At 36.9% G+C, this 25,374-nt stretch overlaps 2 protein-coding genes across 5 annotated transcripts in view; one reads left to right on the top strand and one right to left on the bottom strand.

The window, feature by feature from the left end:
- The window catches only part of LOC113519921 (E3 ubiquitin-protein ligase Ubr3), a 151,192-nt gene that overhangs the window by 89,790 nt on the left and 36,028 nt on the right, over positions 1-25,374 (top strand). The window lies entirely within an intron of this gene.
- On the bottom strand, positions 338-24,643 carry LOC113519932 (uncharacterized). 4 transcript variants are annotated; one of them, XM_026905162.3, is made up of 10 exons: positions 24,068-24,643; positions 5,298-5,439; positions 3,860-3,997; positions 3,274-3,491; positions 2,973-3,065; positions 2,467-2,594; positions 1,759-1,998; positions 1,549-1,680; positions 1,224-1,393; positions 338-586 (listed from the first exon to the last, which is right to left on the bottom strand). In XM_026905162.3, exons 1-10 carry the CDS (start codon positions 24,623-24,625, stop codon positions 408-410), a joined length of 1,998 nt encoding a protein of 665 aa, XP_026760963.1. In that variant the 5' UTR covers positions 24,626-24,643; the 3' UTR covers positions 338-407. The 4 variants fall into 4 exon arrangements, with proteins under 4 accessions (XP_026760963.1, XP_026760961.2, XP_026760962.2 ...); XM_026905160.2 differs by lacking the exon at positions 24,068-24,643 and adding an exon at positions 17,661-18,359; XM_026905161.2 differs by lacking the exons at positions 2,467-2,594; positions 24,068-24,643 and adding exons at positions 2,210-2,337; positions 17,661-18,359.

The raw sequence follows: 25,374 nt of genomic DNA, 5'->3' as shown, positions 1-25,374 counted from the left end.
TCAACCCAGTATATTTTTTTATATTTATTTATATATCGCCTTTCATACAATTCATTATAGTCGTCATTAATCCATTCATCCCTTTTTGGTCCCAATATTCTTTAATTTCTGCCTACATATTATCAATCATGAAAACCACGACCAAAAACTTCAAACTTTTTGTACATAGTTTTTTTTTTCTGTTGTCCTTTATCAACATACTCATTCATTATAACATTCGGGTCTTTCTGTTTCATTTATCTAGTTAAGTTAATCCTTATCTTTTCCTCATCAACTTATTTTGAAAAGAAATAGTTTTTAAAATTTCTGCAATGATAATGTAGAAACAAAACGCGGATACGTCTTAATTTTATTTATTTATCAAAATGTTACATTACGTTATAAAAATGATTATATAATGCTAAAGACTAATTGAGAGGCGGCATCAGCTCGGTGGTATCTGTGTCAACGTCGTAATACTCGTTGACGGGCGTCTCGGCCTGTATGTGCCGCGAGAAGTCATAGGTGAACACCTTCAGCGCGATGAACCCTCCGTTACCGTCCGCGCCGCGATGCACCACACCAGCACCGCTCAGCAACGCACCACCTACACACACACATATGCAACGTCTCAGAAATATTCCACATTGATTTAACAGCAATAGTTGTCTCCTTGGGTGGGTAAGGCCGTCGTTACTTCCGTTTGTAATGATTTGTTATGTTACATACAATATTTCAATAATTTGTCCCGTTGATCAATCAGTTTTTCTTCTCTTTTAATCGTTCGTCATCAGTGATTGTGGTTCTGTTCTAGATCGTCAATGTTTTATTGTGTTACGTTCAATTTCCTACTAGATTGCGTCACTAAAAGTTTATCTCAAGTCTTTATGAGATCTTTTAAACAATCCTCATCTATTTATTTTTACTCAATATGGCTAATGCACATATGGCAAGTCAATTCTTTCAATTCTCCAAGGCATGACGTCATGTCAGAAATGACAACAAATGACTATTAGCATATAAGTTTTAGTGTTCTATGGTATCCACGATGGTATTTATATCTGTTAACGATGATTACTATTTTATCTTCACTATACCAAGTGAACTGTCAGCTTATTTGTCAATCAAATTTGCATAAACAAAATAATTCTACCGTCCTTAATTAATAACGCCAAGAAATCCCATTTATTGTTTTTTTTTTAACATTTAAATTGAAAATGTTACGTAAAATATTATATCTTTACCTTTCAACGTCTGCACTGGTTGAACGTCAATAAAGGGTACAGTGCTCTGCGCGGCGTCAGCGTCAAAGTCGCTATGGGTAAACTCCACGTATTGATCGTGTTTGGAGTCCACTGGTAGTGAAACGTGGCTTCGACTCGGTATATCAGGGTAATGTAGCTCCAAACGGGACCTGAAATAAACAAGTGATCACTACACTTCCATTCATGTTCTAATTTAGTGTTGCTAGTATTAACATGTTATTATCAGCATGTTAACAGATTTCTTCGGAAATTGAATAAGTTAATATAATCTCCAATGTATTTGTTGAATATTAAAAATTATTACCTCGGTGTATCTGTACCGTCGGTGTTGTCATTGCTGATCCATTGGCTCTTGTCATATGCAAGACGACCGGTTGCGTAGTTGAACGGTGTCGACCGTATTTCGAAGTGTAGATGGGATCCAATCATGCTAAATCTATAATAAATTGAGAAATAATAATTAGATAGGAATTTGGTACTTGTAAAATAAACATAATTGAATTGTAATTACTACCTCACTCCAGTTAAGACATGACCGGCTGGCGAGTCCAATTCATCTAAATCGATGGCTCTTCGTTCATACGTCAAAGTATGGTAATCAACGCCTTCTTTTATTCCACTTTCAAATGGATCAAATTTTTTAATCGGTACCCATGTGCCAGGAGTAATAGATCCTCTCTCACTTAGAGTACCTTCGCTAATTTGAAGATGGAATACTTTACCATGCTTGACTAGGCGAACTCCAGTGATGACCCTGGAAAATATTCATATATATGTTATGTAACGTAATTTACAAGGGTTTTAAAGTTAGGACACCCGCACCCATGCTGTTAGTAGGTATATGTTTACTTTGTCTCCAAAGCAGTGATTTGATATTTTAATATCTAACTACAATACATTTTTAGCGGAAAGTGTAAATATTATAACACCAAACTATAAATCCCTCTATTGTATTCGGGACTAACTTATTGTTCTTTACGTCTGCCACTGCTTCCTTCATGCTGAAGAAACGTTCAGCTGTGTTGACGTCATCCTCGCACAGGCAAAGGCAGTACGAACAGTGGAGGAGCAACATTCTCCACCATGAGTCGACCTTAGGAAAAAAGCAGTTGAAAATGAACATGGGAAAAATAGCTTTTAAAATATGGAAGTTTAGTGTTATATATTCATGCACCTATTTACACTAATTGTGCGGGTGTCCCTATAAATACGAGGGACTAACTTGTTATTTTTAACATCGGAAGTGCATTCGTGGAGACTGAAGTACCGGTGAGATCTGAAGTCTGCGTCGTCACACAAACACATACAATAGGAGCAGTGCCAGAACAACCAGCGCCACCACGAGTCCACCTGTAGACACTCTGACAATAGTCACTATTCGAATTTAAGATGCAAAAAAGATCTATTTACAATCTGTAAATCAAATTCAGTTATAACAACTAGACACTTTGTCACAATATTGTACACCGCTCTACCCGCTGACATTGATGCTCCTTTCCACTTTGGGTGTTGCTGGAAGAAAGCTCTATTAGAATTAAGCTCGCTTTTGTACATTTCATTACGTCTGTCATATTCTTATAACTGGTGTGTACAATAAAGATTTAAATAAATAAATAAAAATACTGTAGAATTGTTTCTACAGAATTGATAAGAGAACATTTATTTATTCAATAGCTATGAAATCAATCCTCTATCCGTTTTGTGCTTTGAATAACAAACAGTTTTCACCTTTGTTGTCCCCCGCATACAACTTCCGACTCTTCCAAGTGTGCGTCCGTTTTCATACTCGATCCACTCATACCGGCGGTTGCTTTTTGCACTCTGAAATTTGTAACAAATACTTGTGTAAATTAAAATTGTTGATAATATTTCACCAATTATTTAGGTTTTTATATCATAACTGCCGTCCTATCAATTTCATAAAGATATCAGTGACTCCCTAGAATTTAATCTCTCCTACAATTCCTAAAAAAATGAAATTTGCGTTTGTTATCGCCAAATGATATGGTTTCAAGTGGTTATTACTTACCGCAGGGCACACCCACATATCGGAGTCGACGAATTGACAATCTATGATCCTGCCTTTGCAAGCCGGTTGCTTCGAACAAAATTGATCTTTGAAGCAACCATGGTTCTGTGCTAAAGTGTAAAACGCGCAATTTTCTCTACAGGTTCCATCGGCGTTCATGTCCACCTCGTTTTCGATATATCCTTGCAGTAGACGGGTCACTTGGTCGTAGGTTTCGCCTGTGGAAATGAGCATAATTGATCTGTTTATTTTGTTTTAGACATTTTTACTATTTTAATGATATAAAAAATACAAATGATCAAATATCTCCTATAGTACAAGTTCCTTGTATTTGACGCTCCATTGTTTCTGTCTACCCTAATGGAGGACAGGGTTGACAGATAGGTAGGTAGATATGTACAAGTTTTTCGTTGTTTGAGACTAGACGGTATTGTGTGATATTCTCGGATATCTTTTCTTTGTTGTATTCTAAAATAAAATTAACTAACTTTATCGTCCCTTTATCCATAACCAGTTTTGCTTCGAATCTACATTACTATCTGACCTTTGGATATATCTCAGGTAAAGATTGTTGAACTTTTCATACCTTCAATGTGCTGGGGTGGATCGCATCTGTACAGGTCCCGTTTGGCCTGAGACAGGGCCGCTCGCGCTGCTGCTGCGGTCTGGTTTGTCCTTTGTCCGTATCTTTGTCTCGTTAGACTTGCCTCTTGTGTGAAATTTCCTGTAATATTAATATTGTAGATTTTTAATACATTAGTAATTATTTTGTATCGCTTATTCAAATAAGTTCATTAATAATATTTTAATTCCATAAAGGGACCATAACCTTCATGACTCATATCATCTTTTGTATTGTATTGTAAAGTTTTTATTGTACACAATTTATATTGGATACATAAAAACATTAAATATACAATGACATACTTATCCCATGGAGATATTTATAACAGTCGATCTTTGAGAAGCTGAAAGAAAACTATAGTATGTTCGAAGGTAAAAATTGTACAGCTAAAGATAAAACTTAACAATATGTAAATAATAATAATAATATATTAATATATAATAAACCTACACAATACGTTACAGTTTGTTATGAAAATACTTTCGTGTATTAGAACTTATGTACTACGAATATAAAGTATAATTTAGTTTGTGTTTGTCATGTGTGCGGTTTTGTGGTCTGTCAGATATATTAACATATGAAACTACCTAAATTGAATGGCTTTATAAGTGATAACGGCGATACAAACGAAGTGCATTGTACCTCATTTTAAAATGTAATTTCAGCATTAATTTAAGTACTATGTAAACGTAGACTCATATGCAAATGTAAATTTGTCTCCTCATTTCCGCACTAAGCCACTCATTTGGGCCGTTATACGTGCGAGTCGTGGCCCAACAAACTCTACCCAGAAGCCTCCTGGTAATCGTTCCAGGAAGCTTCTGTGCTTTACTATGGGTATTAGCTCGTAGGTTATTAATTGATTCGTATTTAATTTAATGTAAATAAGTTATGACACATGCCACGTGCCTTATTTGCAATATTTATTAATTTTTTAGCGAACGTTAGCAAGATATAAGTAAACGCAGCGTAATAAACTTAATAATATGAATGAACAAACAAGTAATCCTAACAATATTACATATATTAGGTAATAAATTAATTTGTGACTATATTAATTTTACGACAACAAAATTAGAGGGAATCTATTGGAAAATTTTGAGCCTCAATGTTATTGCGTGTGTGAATATTGTTGTATTAGCCGTTAACTGCCCACTGCTGAACATAACCCTCCCTTATAAGGGGGGGGGGGGGGGAGGTTGCCAGTAGTTGCCCCGCATGGCAGGCGGGTTGGCAATCACATTTGTCTTTTGATGATGTTTTAACAGGGACGCTGCTGCCCATCCCTCGACCATAAGCTCCCTTAGTTGCCTCGTACGACACCCACGGGAAAGGGAGGGGTGGCTTTAAAAAACTTTAAAATATATAATATAGCAATTATTATGTGAGTATCGCTCACCTCTTCCGTACACTCTGAGGAGCATCCACGAAAACTGCATCATGGCGTACCCCTTGATCTCTGTCAGCGATATGGTATTGTACATATCGTAAATAAGCTGGTGGGGTGACAGCTGCAAGTCGCACAAGTCGGGATGTTGGTCCTGGAAATAGCAATTGAATAATTAAATTTGGGTTACCCGCATTTGTTCAATATGTTGGAACGCTAATTGGGAAGGGGGCGCCACCCTTCTTGATGCATTTATTCCATGTTTAAAATATTAATGACATACGAGTAATAGGTATAAGTGTTTTTTTCCTTTATTTAGAATACTTTTTTTGTTTAAATGAAAATGGCAAACAAGCTGACGGCCCACCTGATGGAAAGTGATAACCGTCGCCTATAGACATGAGCAGTAGCATGGACATAACAGAGTATACTGTTATTGTATATTGCCCATATTACCCTTTATTTATTTATTTTCATTTATTTGATTAAACTAATAATGACAAAGTAAAGAACACAATACATTGAGAAAAACATAAAAGAAAACATTGAGTAAATTTGTCACCAACACCGTTTACCACAGTTTCGATTCAAATATGCATTGCCATTCCTGAGGACCAAGGTGTTATGCTTCTATACTTTATAATTTCATAAATGTATATAAAATATTATTTAATGTAGTAAATTACAATTTTATCTTTAAATCAATATTAGAAAATAAATTATAACAATTTGTCAGAGGAACTTCGTAATGAGTTCATTATGAATATGACATAATTTACTAATAAGCATGTAATGAAATATTCATTACTTTTAGGTTTATGTAATGGAATGTAATATTTATCGATTAGCATGTATAACCTAATTATCAATTAATATGAACATACCATGGAATTCTTCTACTAAATTCTCATACATAACAATACAGGTATACCTTTTTATTGTTGTAATATATGTTTGAAATTGTTATGATGAATGTCATACAGAAAGAATGATGATGCGTAAAACATTTTTATTCAACGTCTCTTTAGAATGTTATAATCATTTTATGTTTGTCATCAAACCAACAAACGTCTACGTTTTTCTTTTCAAGATCCATAGTTTGTTTTAAATTCTCTTTACGATGAACACCATTATTTAGTAAGTACTAGTATTGTGAAAGTTACTACTTTTGCTTGGAATGTGGTTAAAGTGGAACAGACATAACAAGAAATTGAAAATAAAATATCATTGTTCGATAAGCGAACGATATTGCCTTGAAATGCTAATTTCGACAAATTTTTTACATTGAATTAAAGAATTAGGTATTTACATGCAAAATTGTTTACATTCAGACAAATTTTAGTAAATATATTTTGGTCGTATAGTAAAAATGCCCTTCATATAAAAGTAATCACTTTTGAGAACATTGAATAAACCTAATTATTAACATTTTTTTTTCGCCAGACGAAGGCAGTTTCTCTATCCAAAAATTCCAGTGTTTGTAACAAAATGGCAAAAGTGTGACGTTTGCATTAATTCCAATTCCTATATAATGAACATAAAACACTATTCGTTGATTGTTGAATGTTTTTAGCCTCGTGTTACCAATTAAATATTAGATGCTTCGTTCATGTAAGCAATTGGTTTCAATTACTCCACACAAGATATGATAAATATATATATTTTTTTTTATTGAATTAGTTATTCGATGTTGATGGAACTTGCAAAATAAACGCATTAAAATTGTAAGAAGAATGACATCAAATAGTTCTTAATTCTATTCAAGTTTTCTTGTTTTTTTTTATACAACTTAGAATGGCAAACAAGCTGACGGCCCCCCTGATGAAATGAGACAGTCGCCTATAGACATGAGCAGTACCATGGACATAACAGAATATACTGTTTTGCCCATGATACCCCCATGCGTTGCCATTCCTGAGCACTCGAGTGTTATTCCTCTGTACCCTGTAAATTCACGCCATATCCCACCCTATAAACCGAAACACAGCTATGTAAACACAACTGTTTCACAGTAGAAACACGAATGGGACAGAGGTACCCAAGCAAACGACTTTTATACAAAGTCCCCTTCTCTTTTGTTTGATATCCAGTAATATGTCGAGTGTATAATATTTTTCTATTTAAATCGTTTCTACTACGTTAAAGACATTCAAAATAATGTACGTTCAGCACGTCTCGTGTTGTGATAACGCTTCTGGATCGTATACATTATGTGGGCGCGTATCTAAAGTTATTACATTAATCACTACGTTTGTTTATGATATATTGAGTCGTATAACTATCGCGTATTGATAGTAATGTTATTATATTACGCGCCGTCATTAAATTTTAAAACTGAACCTTCTAATTGGATGTTTTGATGTACATACAAAAATTTGTTGTTTACTGCTAATTTCGATTAGAAAATTGGAGCGCGCAATTTCATCACATCAACTTGTATTTGTTACCTGCAATATTTTTCGGAAAAGATCGCCGTGTTGTATTGAATGTTCCAGCAGCTTCACTGCTTGTGGCACCGATGTTTTCGTGTCCATAAGTATGCTTTCAGCTAAATCCAACCATTCCTTCACTGGTGCAGGCACAGAACCGGGTACCGCCTGGCGTTTCAGAAACTCGATAAACTTAACGTACACCCCTTCGATGAGCTGTATTTGCTCCAAGGGCTTCTTCCACCACCACGATTTCAAGGGTGGTCGGGGTACCGGCTGGGTTGACTGGATTCGACCGTCGAAAGCGACAAATGCCTTTGTTAGCTCGACGTCACCGAGGCCGGACTCGCTCCATTCCGGATCAAGAACGTTTATCCATAGTTCTCCTTCAATTGTGTAGAATTCCTTGCGTATATTGTCAAACGGCGAGAGATGGTCGGCTAACACGAATGTCAGCAGCGCAAAAAGCGCTGTTAACCTCATTGTGACGCGTTGTTGTAAGGTAACGTAGTATTGTACGGCACGGGGCGCACTGAACTAAGCCGCTAGCGCAGGCAGCGGCGGTCGAAGTGAGGGAACAGCTTGCTATACACTTTGACTGACTAGTGGGGATCGTTTAGTGATGCTCACACAACGTCCGACCCCTCGTATATCGATGTTTATCTTATGCACGACCTAATCTCTCACTCCACGAACGAACACTGGAAGAAAAGTGACATCGTCAACATATTTTATTGTGGCGTAAAACATTGAACTTTCAATCGACCTCTAGCAGCCAAATGAAATGCCATTGTTTTGCTTACGTTTCCGCGATGGAAAGGAAACGTTTGATTGTTTCAAATTGATGATTGTCAATTATTCTAATTGACTCACGGATTTCGGATGTTTGCACAGCTGTTTTGTAATGGTATGTAAAAATTAAAAAATCAAAATCACGTTGACATTTTTTTATTTCATATGTATATTTTTACCCATACCATTAATGCTGCTTTATTTTTTTAGTACAATTTTATCGCTTATGTACAAATATCTTTTGTTTAATAATTAAACTTTTTCATATGATATATAATCATAACGAATCGTTGTTGTCGAAAACAAATCGACATCGATCACCGGCTCTGGTACAACACTACCGCATTACTGTTGCCCATAGCCGTGTTTATATTCCGATTATAATGAGTCTTATATCCGTGTGAATATGGGCCTTTTTAACGTGCCACCGGTATTGTGACATGGCGGTATTATTATTGCTCGTTTGCAAGTAATTGTACAGTCGCGTCAGCTGACGACTCCCGCAAACCTGCTTGGAACGTGTTCAATTTTTATGTTGCTCTTTGTTTGGGATTCTCGGAAATGGATGAATCGAATTGCAGATAGCAAGCAAATATGTGCGTGCACTTAAAAGTGATTAGCGACCGAACTATTTTCGATATTTATTTATATTTTATATATATATATATATATATATATATATATATATATATATATATATACGAGGTCTGTCCGGAAAGTTCGTATAAAAGTGTTCTGGAATGCGAGAAAGAGGAGTGGGGAGGCCAGGTAAGCGCAGGACCCCTTCCTTATGTCCCTAACAATGCTTCAGTTCTGGTCTGACCGCCGTGCGGTGCGAACTGGCTTGTCACGCCATCTGTGAAGTTACCTCTTAACGAAACCCCGTCGGCATGGAGCCCGCTTCCGTTGAAGAGCAGCGCGTCGTAATCAACTTTCTCTCGAAACTCGGCAAGAATGGCCGTGAAATTTTTGCCGATCTCAGAACAGTTTATGGGGATGATGCTGTGAAGGAACCAACCGTCCACAAGTGGCTAAAAATGTCAAGACAATGTTGATTGTTTTTTTTCGATGTTCGGGGGATTGTCCATCAAGAATTCGTCCCTCCAGGCCAGACAGTTGATGGAAAATTCTACGTCGATGTGCTCAGACGCCTCAAAGCTCGTGTGGCACGAGTTCGTCCAGAATTGGCGCGAGAGGGGCGTTGGATTCTTCACCACGACAATGCCCCTGCCCACACCTCTCTTGTTGTCCGTGAGTTTTTGAGTAAAAATTCCATTACGGTGACCGAACACCCCCCTATTCGCCGGATTTGGCCCCGTGTGACTTCTTCTTGTTCCCAAAAACCAAATTGGTACTTCGGGGGCGGCATTTGGGGGACATAAATGAGATAAAAAAAGCTACGACGGGGCAGCGGAGAAACCTACAACCAGAGGACTTTCAAGGAGCCTCACACTCTCACAGTGGAAACGGCGTTGGCACAAGTGCATTATGTCACAGGGGGAGTACTTTGAAGGGGATAAAATTGATTTACCTGAATAATTGTAAAATAAAATTTTTAAAAAACTTTTATACGTACTTTCCGGACAAACCTCGTATATATATATATATATATATATATATTTTTTTTTTTATTTGGCTAAAGTAGTAGGTGAATCTTTGGTATATCTTTTTATCGAAATAACAATGCATAAAATAAACAACCAACTAAAATAAAAAGGTTTTTGTATTCATATGTTTTTTTTTTTATTAAATTACTAAATTCCTATTAGATAAAAATACATTATAATTGTGTCAAGGATAGAATAAAATAAACAGATAGTACATTACTTAATTACTTATTATTACAACAACGAGTCAAATTGTCTCATTATGTACCAATGTCGATATTTTTATCTCTTTCTATCGATGTGTTATTACAATTATAATTATCGATAGATAAAAATTTAATATTTTCCCTTGCACTAGACCATTTTGTAAATTGGATATTTCCTGTCTCACGTTTTATTTTACAACCAAACTTGTCGACGAAATGATCACACAAACTGAGTGCGGAAGCTTATGGATTGAAGTAAACATTGTTTATCATTGAGACCCAAATGTGCTTTCGACTCGTAATATATTTTGCGATGGGATGATTCGTTATACAAGAATTAATAGTAATAATATTATTATTTACTAGCTATCGTATCAAAACTGTTGGGATTAGAAAATTGTAATAATTTTGAAATTATTTTTCGGATATCTCCACACACTTAAGAGACTTAGAGACAAGAATGCGCTTAAAGTGAGGGAAAAAGCTAATGTATGTAAAAGCGAAAATTAACTGCCTAATCACGTAATGTCCAAAAACTTAGATTTATGCTCTGTAGAAACATATACAAATTGACAAACGCATTGAAAATATCCGTTTTGAAGTCACTTAAGATGTCTCATTTATGGCATCAGTATGGTAACAAAACTCTATAGATAGCAAAAAGTATTTTGAAATCGATTCAAAAATTATCAAAATAATTGTATAACCTTCACACGAAAAATACAGATGAATTGAGAGTCTCTTCTTTTTGAAAATAAAAGATAGTGAAATTGATAATTTTTTTTATTCAAGTCCATAGAAAATAATTCTCCTACACGACAAGTGGGTAAATTAATGGATTAACAAACATACAATTGCTATAACAGTTGTACACGTCATAATTATTATAATGTATGTACTTTTATATAACTATTATTAAATTTATGAAGAACAAAGACAATATACTTGTTTACAATAGGTATGTATAATGCTGTCTTAGCTTAATTTCGCGTCTACGTTTAGTCATCTTTAGAACGAGATTCCTACAGAGATACGAAAAATAGCTTGTATTAGTCATCAACGCCTTTTGTTAGTTTAGTATCCATAGACAATGGACCTATACGAACTGTTAAAATCATTAGAATTTTTGAAATGGCTTTGCTAAAGCTCGCCTGAATTGTGTGGTCGTAGGAGGTTATTTCAAATCCATGCCTAATACCTGGCATTCTTTGATTTGAGTACATTGTCTAGGGATATTAAATTTTAATTTCGTGCAGGTATTTTTTTTAATGGATGATAATGGAATGGAACCCCTTGTACGCTAACGGTATACACTGTCGGGGCACCAGTGAGGTGATAATAGTGTGATAGGTGAAAATGAAACGGCAGGTCAACCCATCGTAATGAATACATCTGGAATTCAGCACGATGGTTTCCAGGGGGACCGCGTGGAGTTCGACCTGATAGGGTATATTGCTAGCAATGGGACTGGTAATCCGCATTACTAATAATCCCTTTTCCCCTCTTCGTGCAGGTATTTTGTTTACAAAGGTAATTTGTAGTTTTAATTTGTAAGTCTTTTAAAAATGATAATTTTAGATCACCATCAATAATATCAGCCTTTAACTGTCCAATGCTGAACATAAGCTTCCCCGCTTGGGGGTATTTGCCAGTAATTGCCACGCTTAGCAGGCAGATTGGCAACACAGTTAGGCTTCAGAGTAGTTTTAAGAGGGACGCTATTTTCCACCCCTCGCTCTCCCTTAGTCGCCTCTCACAAAACCAACGGGAAAGGCAGGGCTGGCCTATTCTATGCCAAGACCACACAAGATAAGTTTAGATACACCCATCTTTTCTATTTTTTATCTATATTATCTACATGTGATTCATAACATATACAGCCTCAAAGTTCACTGTCACGTGATAAAACTTGTTTCTGTGCTTCGATAGGTTCGCATGCGAAAAACATTGCCAAGTCACTTGATTACGTCACTCTTTAAAAAGTGCGAACCATTTATTCTGTTATGATTTTTTATGTAATTCAATATTATAAATAAACGCGCTACGTTCATCATCATTGCCTTGTCTTTACTCATTTATTTGGGGTCGGCGTAGTGTCTTCTACAAATCCCTGTCGACTGTTAACTCTTCTTTGCATAATTTTTTTATTGGTGAAATAAGTCAAGGTGATATAATTTATGTTCAAAATTAAAGGAAAAATTTATAGCTATGGTTTTTTTTTCTGCAATGGACATTAAAAAGGTATCCAGACACGATCAACTTAACGTGAACTTGGTCTTTTATATAATTTTTGGGTATTCAATGTTGTGATGGAAATTTCCACCTGTATGCAAAGAAGGGTTAAATTTATTTAATTTAACAGTCGACAGATTACTTTCAATCGGGATAAAATTAATATACGAGGTTTGTCCGGAAAGTACGTATAAAAGTTTTTTAAAAATTTTATTTTACAATTATTCAGGTAAATCTATTTTATCCCCTTCAAAGTACTCCCCTGTGACATAATGCACTTGTGCCAACGCCGTTTCCACTGTGAGAAGGCTCCTTGAAAGTCCTCTGGTTGTAGGTTTCTCAGCTGCCCCGTCGTAGCTTTTTTTATCTCATTTATGTCCCCCAAATGCCGCCCCCGAAGTACCAATTTGGTTTTTGGGAACAAGAAGAAGTCACACGGGGCCAAATCCGGCGAATAGGGGGGTGTTCGGTCACCGTAATGGAATTTTTACTCAAAAACTCACGGAACGATCTTGGCGCAAATTTTTTTCATTTGAAGTTCGTTTCTTAGAATTTCGTGGACCACGGTTTTGCCCAAATTAAGCTCTTCAGCCACCTGTCTGACCGTTAAACGACGGTCCCCATTAACACAAGTTCGAATTCTTTCCACGTTTTCGTCGGAATGTGAAGTGGAAGGACGTCCTGAACGTGGGTCATCTTGAACGCTTTCTCGGCCCTCTCTGAATCTTTTTAGCCACTTGTGGACGGTTGGTTCCTTCACAGCATCATCCCCATAAACTGTTCTGAGATCGGCAAAAATTTCACGGCCATTCTTGCCGAGTTTCGAGAGAAACTTGATTACGACGCGCTGCTCTTCAACGGAAGCGGGCTCCATGCCGACGGGGTTTCGTTAAGAGGTAACTTCACAGATGGCGTGACAAGCCAGTTCGCACCGCAGAACTCGCAGACCAGAACTGAAGCATTGTTAGGGACATAAGGAAGGGGTCCTGCGCTTACCTGGCCTCCCCACTCCTCTTTCTCGCATTCCAGAACACTTTTATACGAACTTTCCGGACAGACCTCGTATGTACACGGAAATAAACCTTATTGGTCACTAAAATTATTATCGAAATCGGTTCAGAAATGACGAAAGATTCAAACTTTCTTATTAAAAATATTTGTACTTTTTTCTTTTTTTTTCTTATTGTTGAGTTTAATCAGTTTGTGATACTAGTCTATGATTTGCTCTTTGCCCTTCGTAACTGCGGTAGGATATAATAGCTAATATTATAAGACAACATAATCTAATAATAGGTACTGGTGTATCTTGTAATCTGTTTCTTTATTATACTTTACTACTGCGCAATTAAGGTTCATATTCTGATAAACGTCTTTTTTTTTAAATGCATCAAAACCAATGCCGTGGTATTTAAACACTTTTATTTAAAAATGTGCCATCAAAAGTCGCTTTACACTTGGAAAAGATATCGCGTGATGTCGAATAGAGAACATGCTATTTTTTTAAGCCGTTTAATATAAATTATTCGCAAAGAAGTTTTTTGCTAATATATGTAAATTTATTTCCTTCTACCGTCCAGTTTTAACAAGCATATAGCCTACAATTATTATTTAAATCGAATTTCGATTTAAACAGTCTCTTAAAATCATTATAGTCATATTCAATTGAGGCAACGTTGGAATTTTAGGTATGTGTTAATTTTCAAAAAACAATTGAACAATTTTTGTAGACGGTCACAGTGAAAAATAATATTCTTAAGAGCGATAATATATATACATATATATACAAGACGAGACAATCATTTAAATAGAAACAAGAAATAATATCTACATAAAAATGTGGCCAGACTTACATAGTGACCACAAAAGAAGTGTAAGTAATTTTCAGTATTTCTGTTTATTTAAAAAATGCTCTGAAACGATTACATTTCTCCATTCATTAAGATTCATTAGAGTGATTTTTGTCCAAAAAAAAAGTGTGTTAATTTTTTGGAAAGATTTTAGAAACTTAATACTTTGCTAGTATCTACGGTTACCACTTTCTCTCACATGAACCGTCAGCTTGTTAGTTATTCTAAGTTGCTTAAAAAAGATTTACCCCCCCTCCCCTTTAGTTATAAAATCGTCAAATCTCTCTATGTTTCTTTAAATCCATTTTAGCTATGGAACTATTTTATCTCTTTAAGTTAAATCTCCAATCTGACAGAAACTGACAAAACAATGAACTAGTTAAAATAGATTAGTAGAACATCTTAATTTTTATGAATAAGGGTGTAGAAGCTTATGTTCAAAACGTTTACTATAGGGGGAAAGGGATTGTCAGTAACGGGGTCAAATAACCCCATTACTATCAATATACCCTGTCAGGTCGGCCTCCACGTGGTTCCCTCTGGAAATCATCGTGGTTAATTCTAGTTGAATTCGTCACGATGGGCTAATTGACCTACTTTCATCCTCACCTGTCATCTTTCATATACCGATAGCGCAGGCGGGGTTACCATTCTATTATCATACATTAAAAAAAAAAACGTTTACTATAGGCATTATGAATATATAATACCTCCATACGGGAGTTACATAATTTGTATGAGAGGGGACAATGTAGTGAGGACGTCGGAAGTTTGCTCAGCCCTGTCCTATCATTGAGATGGGAGTTAATTGACCCGCTGACTCATGGCGACTATTGTTGCTATACTGTTATACTAATATCAAAGTCATGAATTCAATATTCATGGCAAAACAATACTTAAGCTTAAGCACATTAGGTCCCTTTCAGAGAATCTTGCTAAAAATTATCATGCTAATTTGTAACACGTTTTCAAACACGTACTAGAAATTAATTAAAATAGATGAATTGCTATGAATGGTTTTACTATGGAATGTAGATAATATGTTAAAAACAAACATTTTCATACAAATTGGTACCTCTGAAACTTAGTCTCATGTCCACAAAGGATATAGTGTGTAGGATGTGTGGAAACATTTACAGTTTTTTTTGTTGTAAACAATAACTTTTTTCTTTGTTGCTTGATTTTTAGGTTAAGCATTAAGCAAGATAGTAATTACTTGCTTTGTGTTAAACATAATTTAAATTTTCTTTCTATACTTATATATCGATCTATACTTTAACTAAAACTACATTTAATTTGGCGTCAAATTTAAATATCATAATTACTGCATATATTCTTTTTTTTATGCAACTTAGAATGGCAAACGAGCCGACGACCCATCTGATAGAAAGTGGTAACCGTCGCCTATAGACATGAGCAGTACTTTGGCTACTATTAATATTTTTAAATAGACGATAATGGAATGGTCACCCCGTCTGCGTTAGAAAAACGGTAGCTCAGTAAGCTCATCGTCATGAATTCACTTGGAATTGAACACGATGGTTTCCAGGGGAATCCTCGGGTTGGTCGATCTGACAAGGTGTATTGATAGCTATGGGGTTACTAATCCCTATAATTAACAATACCTTTTCCCCCAAAATACTGCATATATTAGGTAGCCTAACTAACTGCCAATTCGTTTGCCAAACGTGACAACTATTGGCAACGCCCCCCTTATTGGGGAGGCGTATGCCCATCAGTGAACAGTTAACAACTGCTGTAATAAATGTTGTGTAGTACACATGTAATATTTCACTTTGTTTATCTCAATTTTTGTTCATCTTTGCTCGCCATAGTAACTAACGCATGTTATGTCCAACAGTGGGTAATTAATGTTTGAAATGAAGAATAAGTGGTACTAATTGTTTCCTCAGCGAACATAATACTAGCTATTTTGTACTCGTCATTTTACAACTGGTTTTGAAAACCTCCACGTAACCAAAAACCTGTTTCTTTCTCTTTGATTACGTTAATGTTTAAAATAGTTTACATTCGTAACCTTTAAGAAAAGAGCATATTCCTTTTTAAAAAGGTCATAGGCGGCGGTAGTCACTTACCATCAGGTGAGCCGCATGCTTGTTTGCCCCCTGAGTTATATAAAAAAAAAAGACAGTGACACTCTGAGAGTGCTGATAGAAGTGAAAACTTGAACGATTACGGGTGTATTTTTTGAATCGACAGAGGGGTCGGTTACGGTAACAATGTCCCGAGTTCAATGGTTTTTTTCCATTTCGAAAAAAGCCCAACGCACTTAAAGATTTCATTTAAAAAAAAAACAACGTCTAATCTCATATGTCAAGTACAGACTACCAAACGGATATAGAGTAATGCGGACCTTGTTGTGGGGCTCAATAGCCTGTAAATAAAGACGTGACAAATGACCTCATATCACTCGAGTGCAGACGAACTGTGGATAAATCACACAATGCAAAACGTTAACTGACCAGCTTGTGTTGGATACCTAATAACAGGGTTCTGTAGCTTTATTTGAAGTTTTTAAATTGACTGCCTATATCACAGCAGTGTAAGTACTTTTGAATTGACGAAATCAATTAATTTAGCATTATTAAAAGACATTATTTTAATGAAATTCAGACTATGGTTAAGATAAGGCAAAGGAAACAAAATTTCTCGATAGGCTTAAGACATTTTAAAGGACAACCTTCAAAATGTCTTAAGCCTATCGAGAAATAACAATATTGTGATAAGATTTTGACCTCTCCATGCATTCAAATGTTCAAACATTTGAATACGTTGAGACGTCCGTCGTAGAAATAATTTATTGTTTTCGTACACTGTCTTCAGAAGATCACGTCTCCCCTCTATATCTTTGTTATTATATTAAAACACGCAGATATCCAAATAAATATAACGAAAATTAGTGTAGTTTCTGGATTCAAACACGATTTATTTAATGTTAAATATTGATCTTACTCGTTTAGAATAGGTTGCACTAGGAGTTCAGAAAGATCTTGATGATAGGTGTTACTAGTTCCTACAAGGAGTTTGTTTTTGTCATTTGTTTACGGAATCCTATAATGTAACAGTACTCTTGACTGCTTGATGTACCTTACATATATCGCGTGAAGCCATTATTGCACATACAGTCTCATGTTTACAATGTTTTTCATCCGGGGCAGCATCGTTCACAATGTGGCACAGTTACGGAATGCTATGTTTGCTAATTGTATGTACGTATGTAATGTGTACGTAACTAACAAACCTGAATGTCCTCGAGGACCAATCGGAATAAGTTTCTCCCAAGCAAATGTTTGTTTGGCGGGTCAACAAGTGAGTGCACTCGCTCCAGTAGGCCAGGCAACGCGCCCGGGTCGTGCGACACACACCACTCGGCGAAGTTCTCCAGCGTGCTCCTCTCTAGTTCCCGCTGGAGGTTCACGTATTCCCGCATCTGTCGGTTGGCGGCCGCCACCCTGTTCAGCAAGTCCGTCATTTCGTGCAGCCTCAACTCTAACCTCGCACCGTTGCCCGCTTTTTTGGTCAACAGCATCGACACGGCATTAGTCCTTCGCAGACGCATTTCCAACTTTTCGATCGACCGCGACACGACGGCGATACGCGACAAGATTTGCCTCTCCCCTCGCCTAACGAAAGGCAGGTCTACTCCATCGGTCGCGTTGAATCGCTTGCCGACCACGTCCCAACTATTTATAATGTCCTCGGCGACCTCCTTGCCGATTTTAAGAACGTCTATGACTTCGTCGATTAATGCGCACGAGGTGTGCGCAAGCGCGATTAACGCGAGAAAGGTGCGCAGGCGTCGGACGGCCATGGCGGAGGACGCGGGCGCACTGTTCGCCCGCCTGTGACGGCGCGGTGTGGCCAGCTGTGACAATGAACTTGCCGCTCTCCCATAAATTAATATTGATATAATCAAACACAACATGTTTATAACTTCTTTCAATATGTGTTATGAATGTAGACACCTGTCTTATAATTTTTATAGACAAGTATTTATTTATTTATTTTATTTAAACAACTTTATTGACTAAAATAAAATATGGTACAAAAACCGGACTTGATACTAGTAGCTATCTCTTCCAGTCGATCTTTGTGATGAACAGTGAATCACGATCGCGGTACTTCATTATTGGGGTAGGTAAAGAAACAAAAATTATACCTATACAAAATAAATAAATACATTATATATGTACAAAATTAATAACGGCCATTGTATTGCATTGTTATTTGAAATTCAAATTGATACATACTGAAAATTGATTAGTGACCGCATAAAATTATTAACTGTTTATAAATAACAAATAAAAATCGGTAAAAAAACTTTTAAGTTAAACGGTTTTATTTTATGTGCCCTGAAAACTACAAAATAAATAAATAGTTACTTACCTATCAACCTACGTAGGTGATCTCGGTCATTAATATCTCTGATGGTAGTGGTTGTCATAACATGAACCATGTCAGCGGCCGAAAGGCAGTTCATGAGAGAACACTAACACCAGGGTTTGCTTGGTAGGTAAACTAAGCAGCCCACACTATAACAAGTAGGTATTTTGACCTTCTAGTTCAGAAATATTTTAGTACTAGGCAGAATAGCTTTTAGGCATATTAGACTAAAATAAAAACGTGGGGCCCATTAACTATTTCTGTATTACTTTCTACTATACTAAGTGTGGATTGCATCGACTTATTATAATCGTCATCATCATCATCCTAGCGGTTTATCCCGGTCGCATCCGAAACCTCATAACTCCGGAGTCCAGGTTCCGCTGAATCGACTTACTATAATCGTAACTGGAGGTTTTGACCATCAATAACCAGCCGTTACGGCTTCACTAGCGAACGCCGAGCTCATGATCTACTAAAGTATAAGATATGCTCTGCTATAGGTATGATTTCAGAGGGGCCCCATTATTGCATGGTGCATCATTATTGCATGGTTTCTTACCTAATAATTTAGTATAATCTAATTCCTCAATACATAGCCCTTCCAGAGACTTGACTCGACTTAGAGCCACGTATGCTTGTCCTTCCTCAAACCATTTTGAGCCCAAATATACTACTGCATGGTCGACGGTGCTGCCCTGCATTTTATGGACGGTGAATGCCCATGACAAAACTAAGGGCAACATCCTTTTTTCAGCCGTACCATAATTGAATTTTGCTGGAAACTGTACGGCTTTAGGGTATATAACGTGCATGCCGTCTGTGCCAAAGTCAATTAAAACTGATGATATATCTGTTTCGTACATTTGGGTTCGACGGAACTGAGGCCAAAAAATTTCTGTAATGTGGCCTATAGCGTCATTTACCAATCCTTTTGTAACGTCAATGTTGGACCGCAACATTACTTTTGCACCTACAAATATTTCAAGTACTGATGGTAAGCCTCCAGTCTTATTTATATTTGTTGGTATTTTTTGTTTATTGTTACCATGTTGTTCCCACGATTAAGGGGCATTTTAACGGTCGACCCCCCCCCCCCCGCAGTTTAGTAAAGGGGCAAAGCTTAATATACAACAAGATGCGCCCAATCTTGAGGTGGAAGCGCTTACGACATTACATTTTTATCCACCCTAATGCCATACAGTCCTCGGCACGTTTTAACCTATTACCTTAACTTGGGTGGTATAACTACCGCTTACTAACGAGGTATCTAATTACCTATTTTTTTTTTATCTGCCCCTCTAACGTCACACAATCTTAGACGCAACTGTTCTCGATACGACTAATCATGCCCCCACCTAATACGCCATTTTGTAACAGCGTCCATCTTGAATTTGAAATTTTGACATAATGACAGTATTCTGCAGTGTAGTCTTATTATTTGATACCCATATTATGGTGGTTGTGGAAAAATATGTACCTAGTCCGCCATATTGGAACGGCGTCCATCTTGAATTTTAAATTTTGACATAATCATCGTGTTTTACTAGTGTAGCCCTTTTATTTGATACCCATATTGCGGGGGTTAAGGAAAAATATGTAATCCGCCATTTTGTATCGGCGGCCATCTTAGATTTATAATGTTATTGATTTTATTATATTGTATTGTCATCTAAATTAAATGTGTGTACCAAATTTCAGATCAATCTGACAACGGGAAGGTGCTTAAATTCCAATTTCTAATTTTGACCCAAATAAATAAATACCGTACAGGTCGAGCTAAATAAAACCATTTAATAAAGGCTCAATTTAGAAGTCCAGTGCGTAAAATGAAACTGGAAATTAATTAATTTAATACCTACGTTATTTTGTACGCAATAAAAAAATAGAAACATTTGCATCGTGCTACGAATTTTAATGAAAATGTATATAAATGTATAATTCATTAATTTTACCAGAGGGAGACTTTGTATAAAAGTTGTTTGCTTGGCCAACTCTGTCCCATTCGTGTTTCTACCGTGAAGCAGATGTGTTTGCAAGGCTGTGTTTCGGTTTGAAGGGTGGGATATGACTGTTAATTTACAGGGTACAGAGGAATAACACCTGAGTTTTCAAGAATGGCAACGCATGGGAGGTATCTTGGGCGAAACAGTATACTTTGTTATGCCCAAGGTATTGCTCTTATCTATAGGCGACAATTACCACTTTCCATCAAGTTGACCGTCAGCTATTTGCCTCATATTATTCAGATAGTGTTTCTGTGATTATTTGAACAAAAGTTATACTTTATTGCTGTTGGAATAAAGTGTAAATAAATAAAAGTGTAGTAAGGGAAGTTCACGAATACCCTTTTAATGGCGAGGTTATCAGGTAGCTGGCAACACCGATTTAGCGGCACACCCCACGCGCAATCCCACCACTAGTGAACAAAAAGTTTATTGAAATACTTTCGCTCTCGCTATACCCGACCGTGTTTTTTGTACCGACCTCTGACCGCTTTATAAAATTCTAATGTATTTTAATGAGAACCTTTAAAGATGCAAGTAATAGTATAATATCCGTATTTTTTTTTTATTTTATTTAATGAAGTTATCGAACAGTAATATAATATATATACCATAATATTTACCATAGTTTTTATGTATAATTATTTTACTATGTTGCTATAATTATGTCACATATTTTTCGCCACATCTGCCCTTCATACGCTTTCTGTTTTTACCTAATGGTTAGCTGGTAGAGAATGCTATGGCATTAAGCTCGCCAGTTGTACAAAGTTTTATTGTGCAATAAAGAATAAATAAATAATCTATGCCATATATAATATATTATGATAATAGTTTTACGTCCTAGTATTTTTTTTTAATTGTTTACAATATATGGAATGGTTTCCCCACTTGCGCTATCCGCGTATGCTGGCGGGATACCAGTAAGGGATAGGAGGTTAGGATAAAAGCAGGTGAGTTGATACACTGTGACGAATTTCTTAAGAACCACGACACAACAGGAGGGACCGCGTGGAGGTCGGTCTGGTTGGATATATTGCTATATACAAGGTATTTTCTCTATATCCTGTAAACAGTATATTTTTTTATCCTCTAGAAGGGTTAATAAGATTCTTCGCTGTCGCTATTAATAATAATATTTGGTGGGAGAAGGGATTGTTAGTAATGGGGACTAGTAGTCCCATTGCTAGCAATACGAGGTTTGTCCGGAAAGTACGTATAAAAGTTTTTTAAAAATTTTATTTTACAATTATTCAGGTAAATCAATTTTATCCCCTTCAAAGTACTCCCCCTGTGACATAATGCACTTGTGCCAACGCCGTTTCCACTGTGAGAAGGCTCCTTGAAAGTCCTCTGGTTGTAGGTTTCTCAGCTGCCCCGTCGTAGCTTTTTTTATCTCATTTATGTCCCCCAAATGCCGCCCCCGAAGTACCAATTTGGTTTTTGGGAACAAGAAGAAGTCACACGGGGCCAAATCCGGCGAATAGGGGGGGTGTTCGGTCACCGTAATGGAATTTTTACTCAAAAACTCACGGACAACAAGAGAGGTGTGGGCAGGGGCATTGTCGTGGTGAAGAATCCAACGCCCCTCTCGCGCCAATTCTGGACGAACTCGTGCCACACGAGCTTTGAGGCGTCTGAGCACATCGACGTAGAATTTTCCATCAACTGTCTGGCCTGGAGGGACGAATTCTTGATGGACAATCCCCCGAACATCGAAAAAAACAATCAACATTGTCTTGACATTTGAGCGGGATTTTCTTGATTTTTTTGTTCGTGGTTCCCCGGATGTCTTCCACTCTTTGCTTTCACGGCCATTCTTGCCGAGTTTCGAGAGAAACTTGATTACGACGCGCTGCTCTTCAACGGAAGCGGGCTCCATGCCGACGGGGTTTCGTTAAGAGGTAACTTCACAGATGGCGTGACAAGCCAGTTCGCACCGCACGGCGGTCAGACCAGAACTGAAGCATTGTTAGGGACATAAGGAAGGGGTCCTGCGCTTACCTGGCCTCCCCACTCCTCTTTCTCGCATTCCAGAACACTTTTATACGAACTTTCCGGACAGACCTCGTATACCCTGTCAGGTCGACCTCCTCGTGGTACTCCCTGGAAACTATCGTGACTGATTTATTGTTAGATTGGTCACGATGGGCTAACTGACCTACCTTTTTATTCTCACCTATCACCCCTCACTGGTGCTCCACCAATGTACACTGATAACGCAGGCGATCTTACCATTCCATTATCATCCATTAAAAAAAAATAACAATAGTCTCTAACAAAAAGATATGAGTGAGAGAGTAACCTATTTTTTCAATTAAAAAAAAAAAAACAAAATTTGTTTTTGAGTTGATGAAAATTTGTTAAAATGCTTATAAATTTTTATCAGTTTTTTATCTTATTCATTATAAGGTCAAAACCTAAAGAACATTTACATAAAAACTCATTGATGGCGTGGTTTCTCAAATTGTAAACGTATTTCCCACGAATAAAGACTATACTAATTCGCTCCTCGCGTCCATCTCTTCTACGCTTATTCCTCTAAGTCACTTTATATTTGCACTCATTTTTTTTTTTACAATAAGAGCATTCATAAGCGTCTTATTACGTATAAATTATGTTGAAGTTAATAACCTAATACTTATCTAAAGGTGAAACCATTCTGATTCCGTTGACCTTTGTGTTATTTATCTAACTTGATAGTTCATTAAATAAAGCGACAATTGACTGACTGATACATTTATGTACAGCCCAAAAACCAGACAAAAACTTGGGATTTTGTATAAAAAAATAAATTAAATTAATTTACTGGATACAGAGGAATAACACCTGAGTCCTCAGGAATGGCAACGCATGGAGGTTTCATGGACGAAACAGTATACTCTGTTATGTCCATGGTACTGCTCATGTCTATAGGCGACGTTTACCACTTTCCATCAGGTGGACCGTCAGCTTGTTTGCCATTCTAAGTTGTATAAAAAAAACAACTCATGCACGTAATATATGAACAGAAATTAATAATGACAAAATTATATTTAAATGAATATTATGTACTAAGTTTTACCTGCGACGTCGTTCGCGTGACTACAATGTGTTTACCGATCAAGATAAAGAGTAGCCTTTATCTTTCCCCATCTCATACAGTACGCGTATACCAAATTTCATAATGATTGGTTAAGCTGTTAAGGAGCTATAAGACAACAAACAAACTCCCTTTCGTATTTATAATATAGTAAAAATGTAATACAATATGCCAAACCTTTAAATTCTTCAGGATTAACTCGAGCAAACTCCTTCCCATTGGATGCTTATTGGGATTAATCGACAGTGAATGGATGCGTTCCAATAATCCCCTTAGCGCACTGGGATCATGGGATACGCACCACTTCGCAAAGTCCTCCAGGGTCATCTGTTCCAGTCCGTTCTGGTTCTTTTCATACTCGATGTACAACTGGTGTGTCGCTTCCACTTGATATATTAGTTCGGCTAACAGGTTCAGCTGGCTCTCCAGCCGTTGACTAGTTATCTTACACGCCACACTCCCAATTTGATTGACGTCCAAGTCCAACCTTTGTATGCGACTGTTAATGTGTTTCAGCATGCTCATCACTTTCTTCTCATTATTTTTGATGAGGATCGGTGGTAGGTCTTCATCGTTAAAATGAGTGGAATCGACCAATTTCCACGTTTTTATGATATCTTCGCTGATCACCTTGCCGATATGGATGATTTCGACGGCCTCGTCGTATAAGGCATTAGTCAAGTTTGCAAATGCGAGTAGCAGCACCACAATGACGCGGTGCAGTTGAGCCGACATATCGGGATACTTGGCCGCAATATCCGCCCGAGCTTTGTTTTATTTACACTCATAAAAGTTGCCAGTATGTAATGAAAAAATTACCGAATGGTAGAAATCTTAATACGTATATAAAAATTCTGTGTTTTTGTTTGGAAAATGTTTAAAACATTTTCGAGACAATTTTGTCGATTTTAATGAAATTTTGTAAATTTTGCCCAAATTTGAGAGTTAGGGTTTATCTCGATAGAAAGAAATAGACTCGGAGAGTGGCAGTAAGAGGCAAAGCAATGTTTGCTGAGTCAACTAGTGTATTATGTTAAATAATGATATTTTTTATTGAAACTTCAATACATAATTATATAAGTGTAGATACATATGGCGGACTTAACGCCTAATGGCGTTTTTTTTTTTTTGATGGGTGAAAATGGAAAGCTAACCCCGCCTGCGCTAACGGGATACGCTGGCGGAGCACCAGTGAAGGGTGATAGATGAGAATGAAAACAGGCCAGTTAGCCCATTATGATGAATTCATCAGGAATTAACCATGATAGTTTCCAGGGAGAACCGCGAGGAGGTCGACTAGGTTGGGTATATTGCTAGCAATGGGATTCTCAGTCTCCATTACTAACAATCCCTTTCCCCCAAGCGCCTAATGGCGTTGTCATCAACCACGAGGCATCAATCAATATTATTCGAAGTCAATTTTATTATTCATCCTTTTTACAAGGGATCAGCAGTATATCAGCGTTGCGGATACTCTGCAACTT

The sequence above is a fragment of the Galleria mellonella genome, unplaced genomic scaffold, assembly GCF_026898425.1.
Source record: "Galleria mellonella isolate WM207_F2 unplaced genomic scaffold, CSIRO_AGI_GalMel_v1 utg89, whole genome shotgun sequence".
Lineage (NCBI taxonomy): Eukaryota > Metazoa > Arthropoda > Insecta > Lepidoptera > Pyralidae > Galleria > Galleria mellonella.
This window is presented reverse-complemented; position numbering and strand designations above follow the sequence as displayed.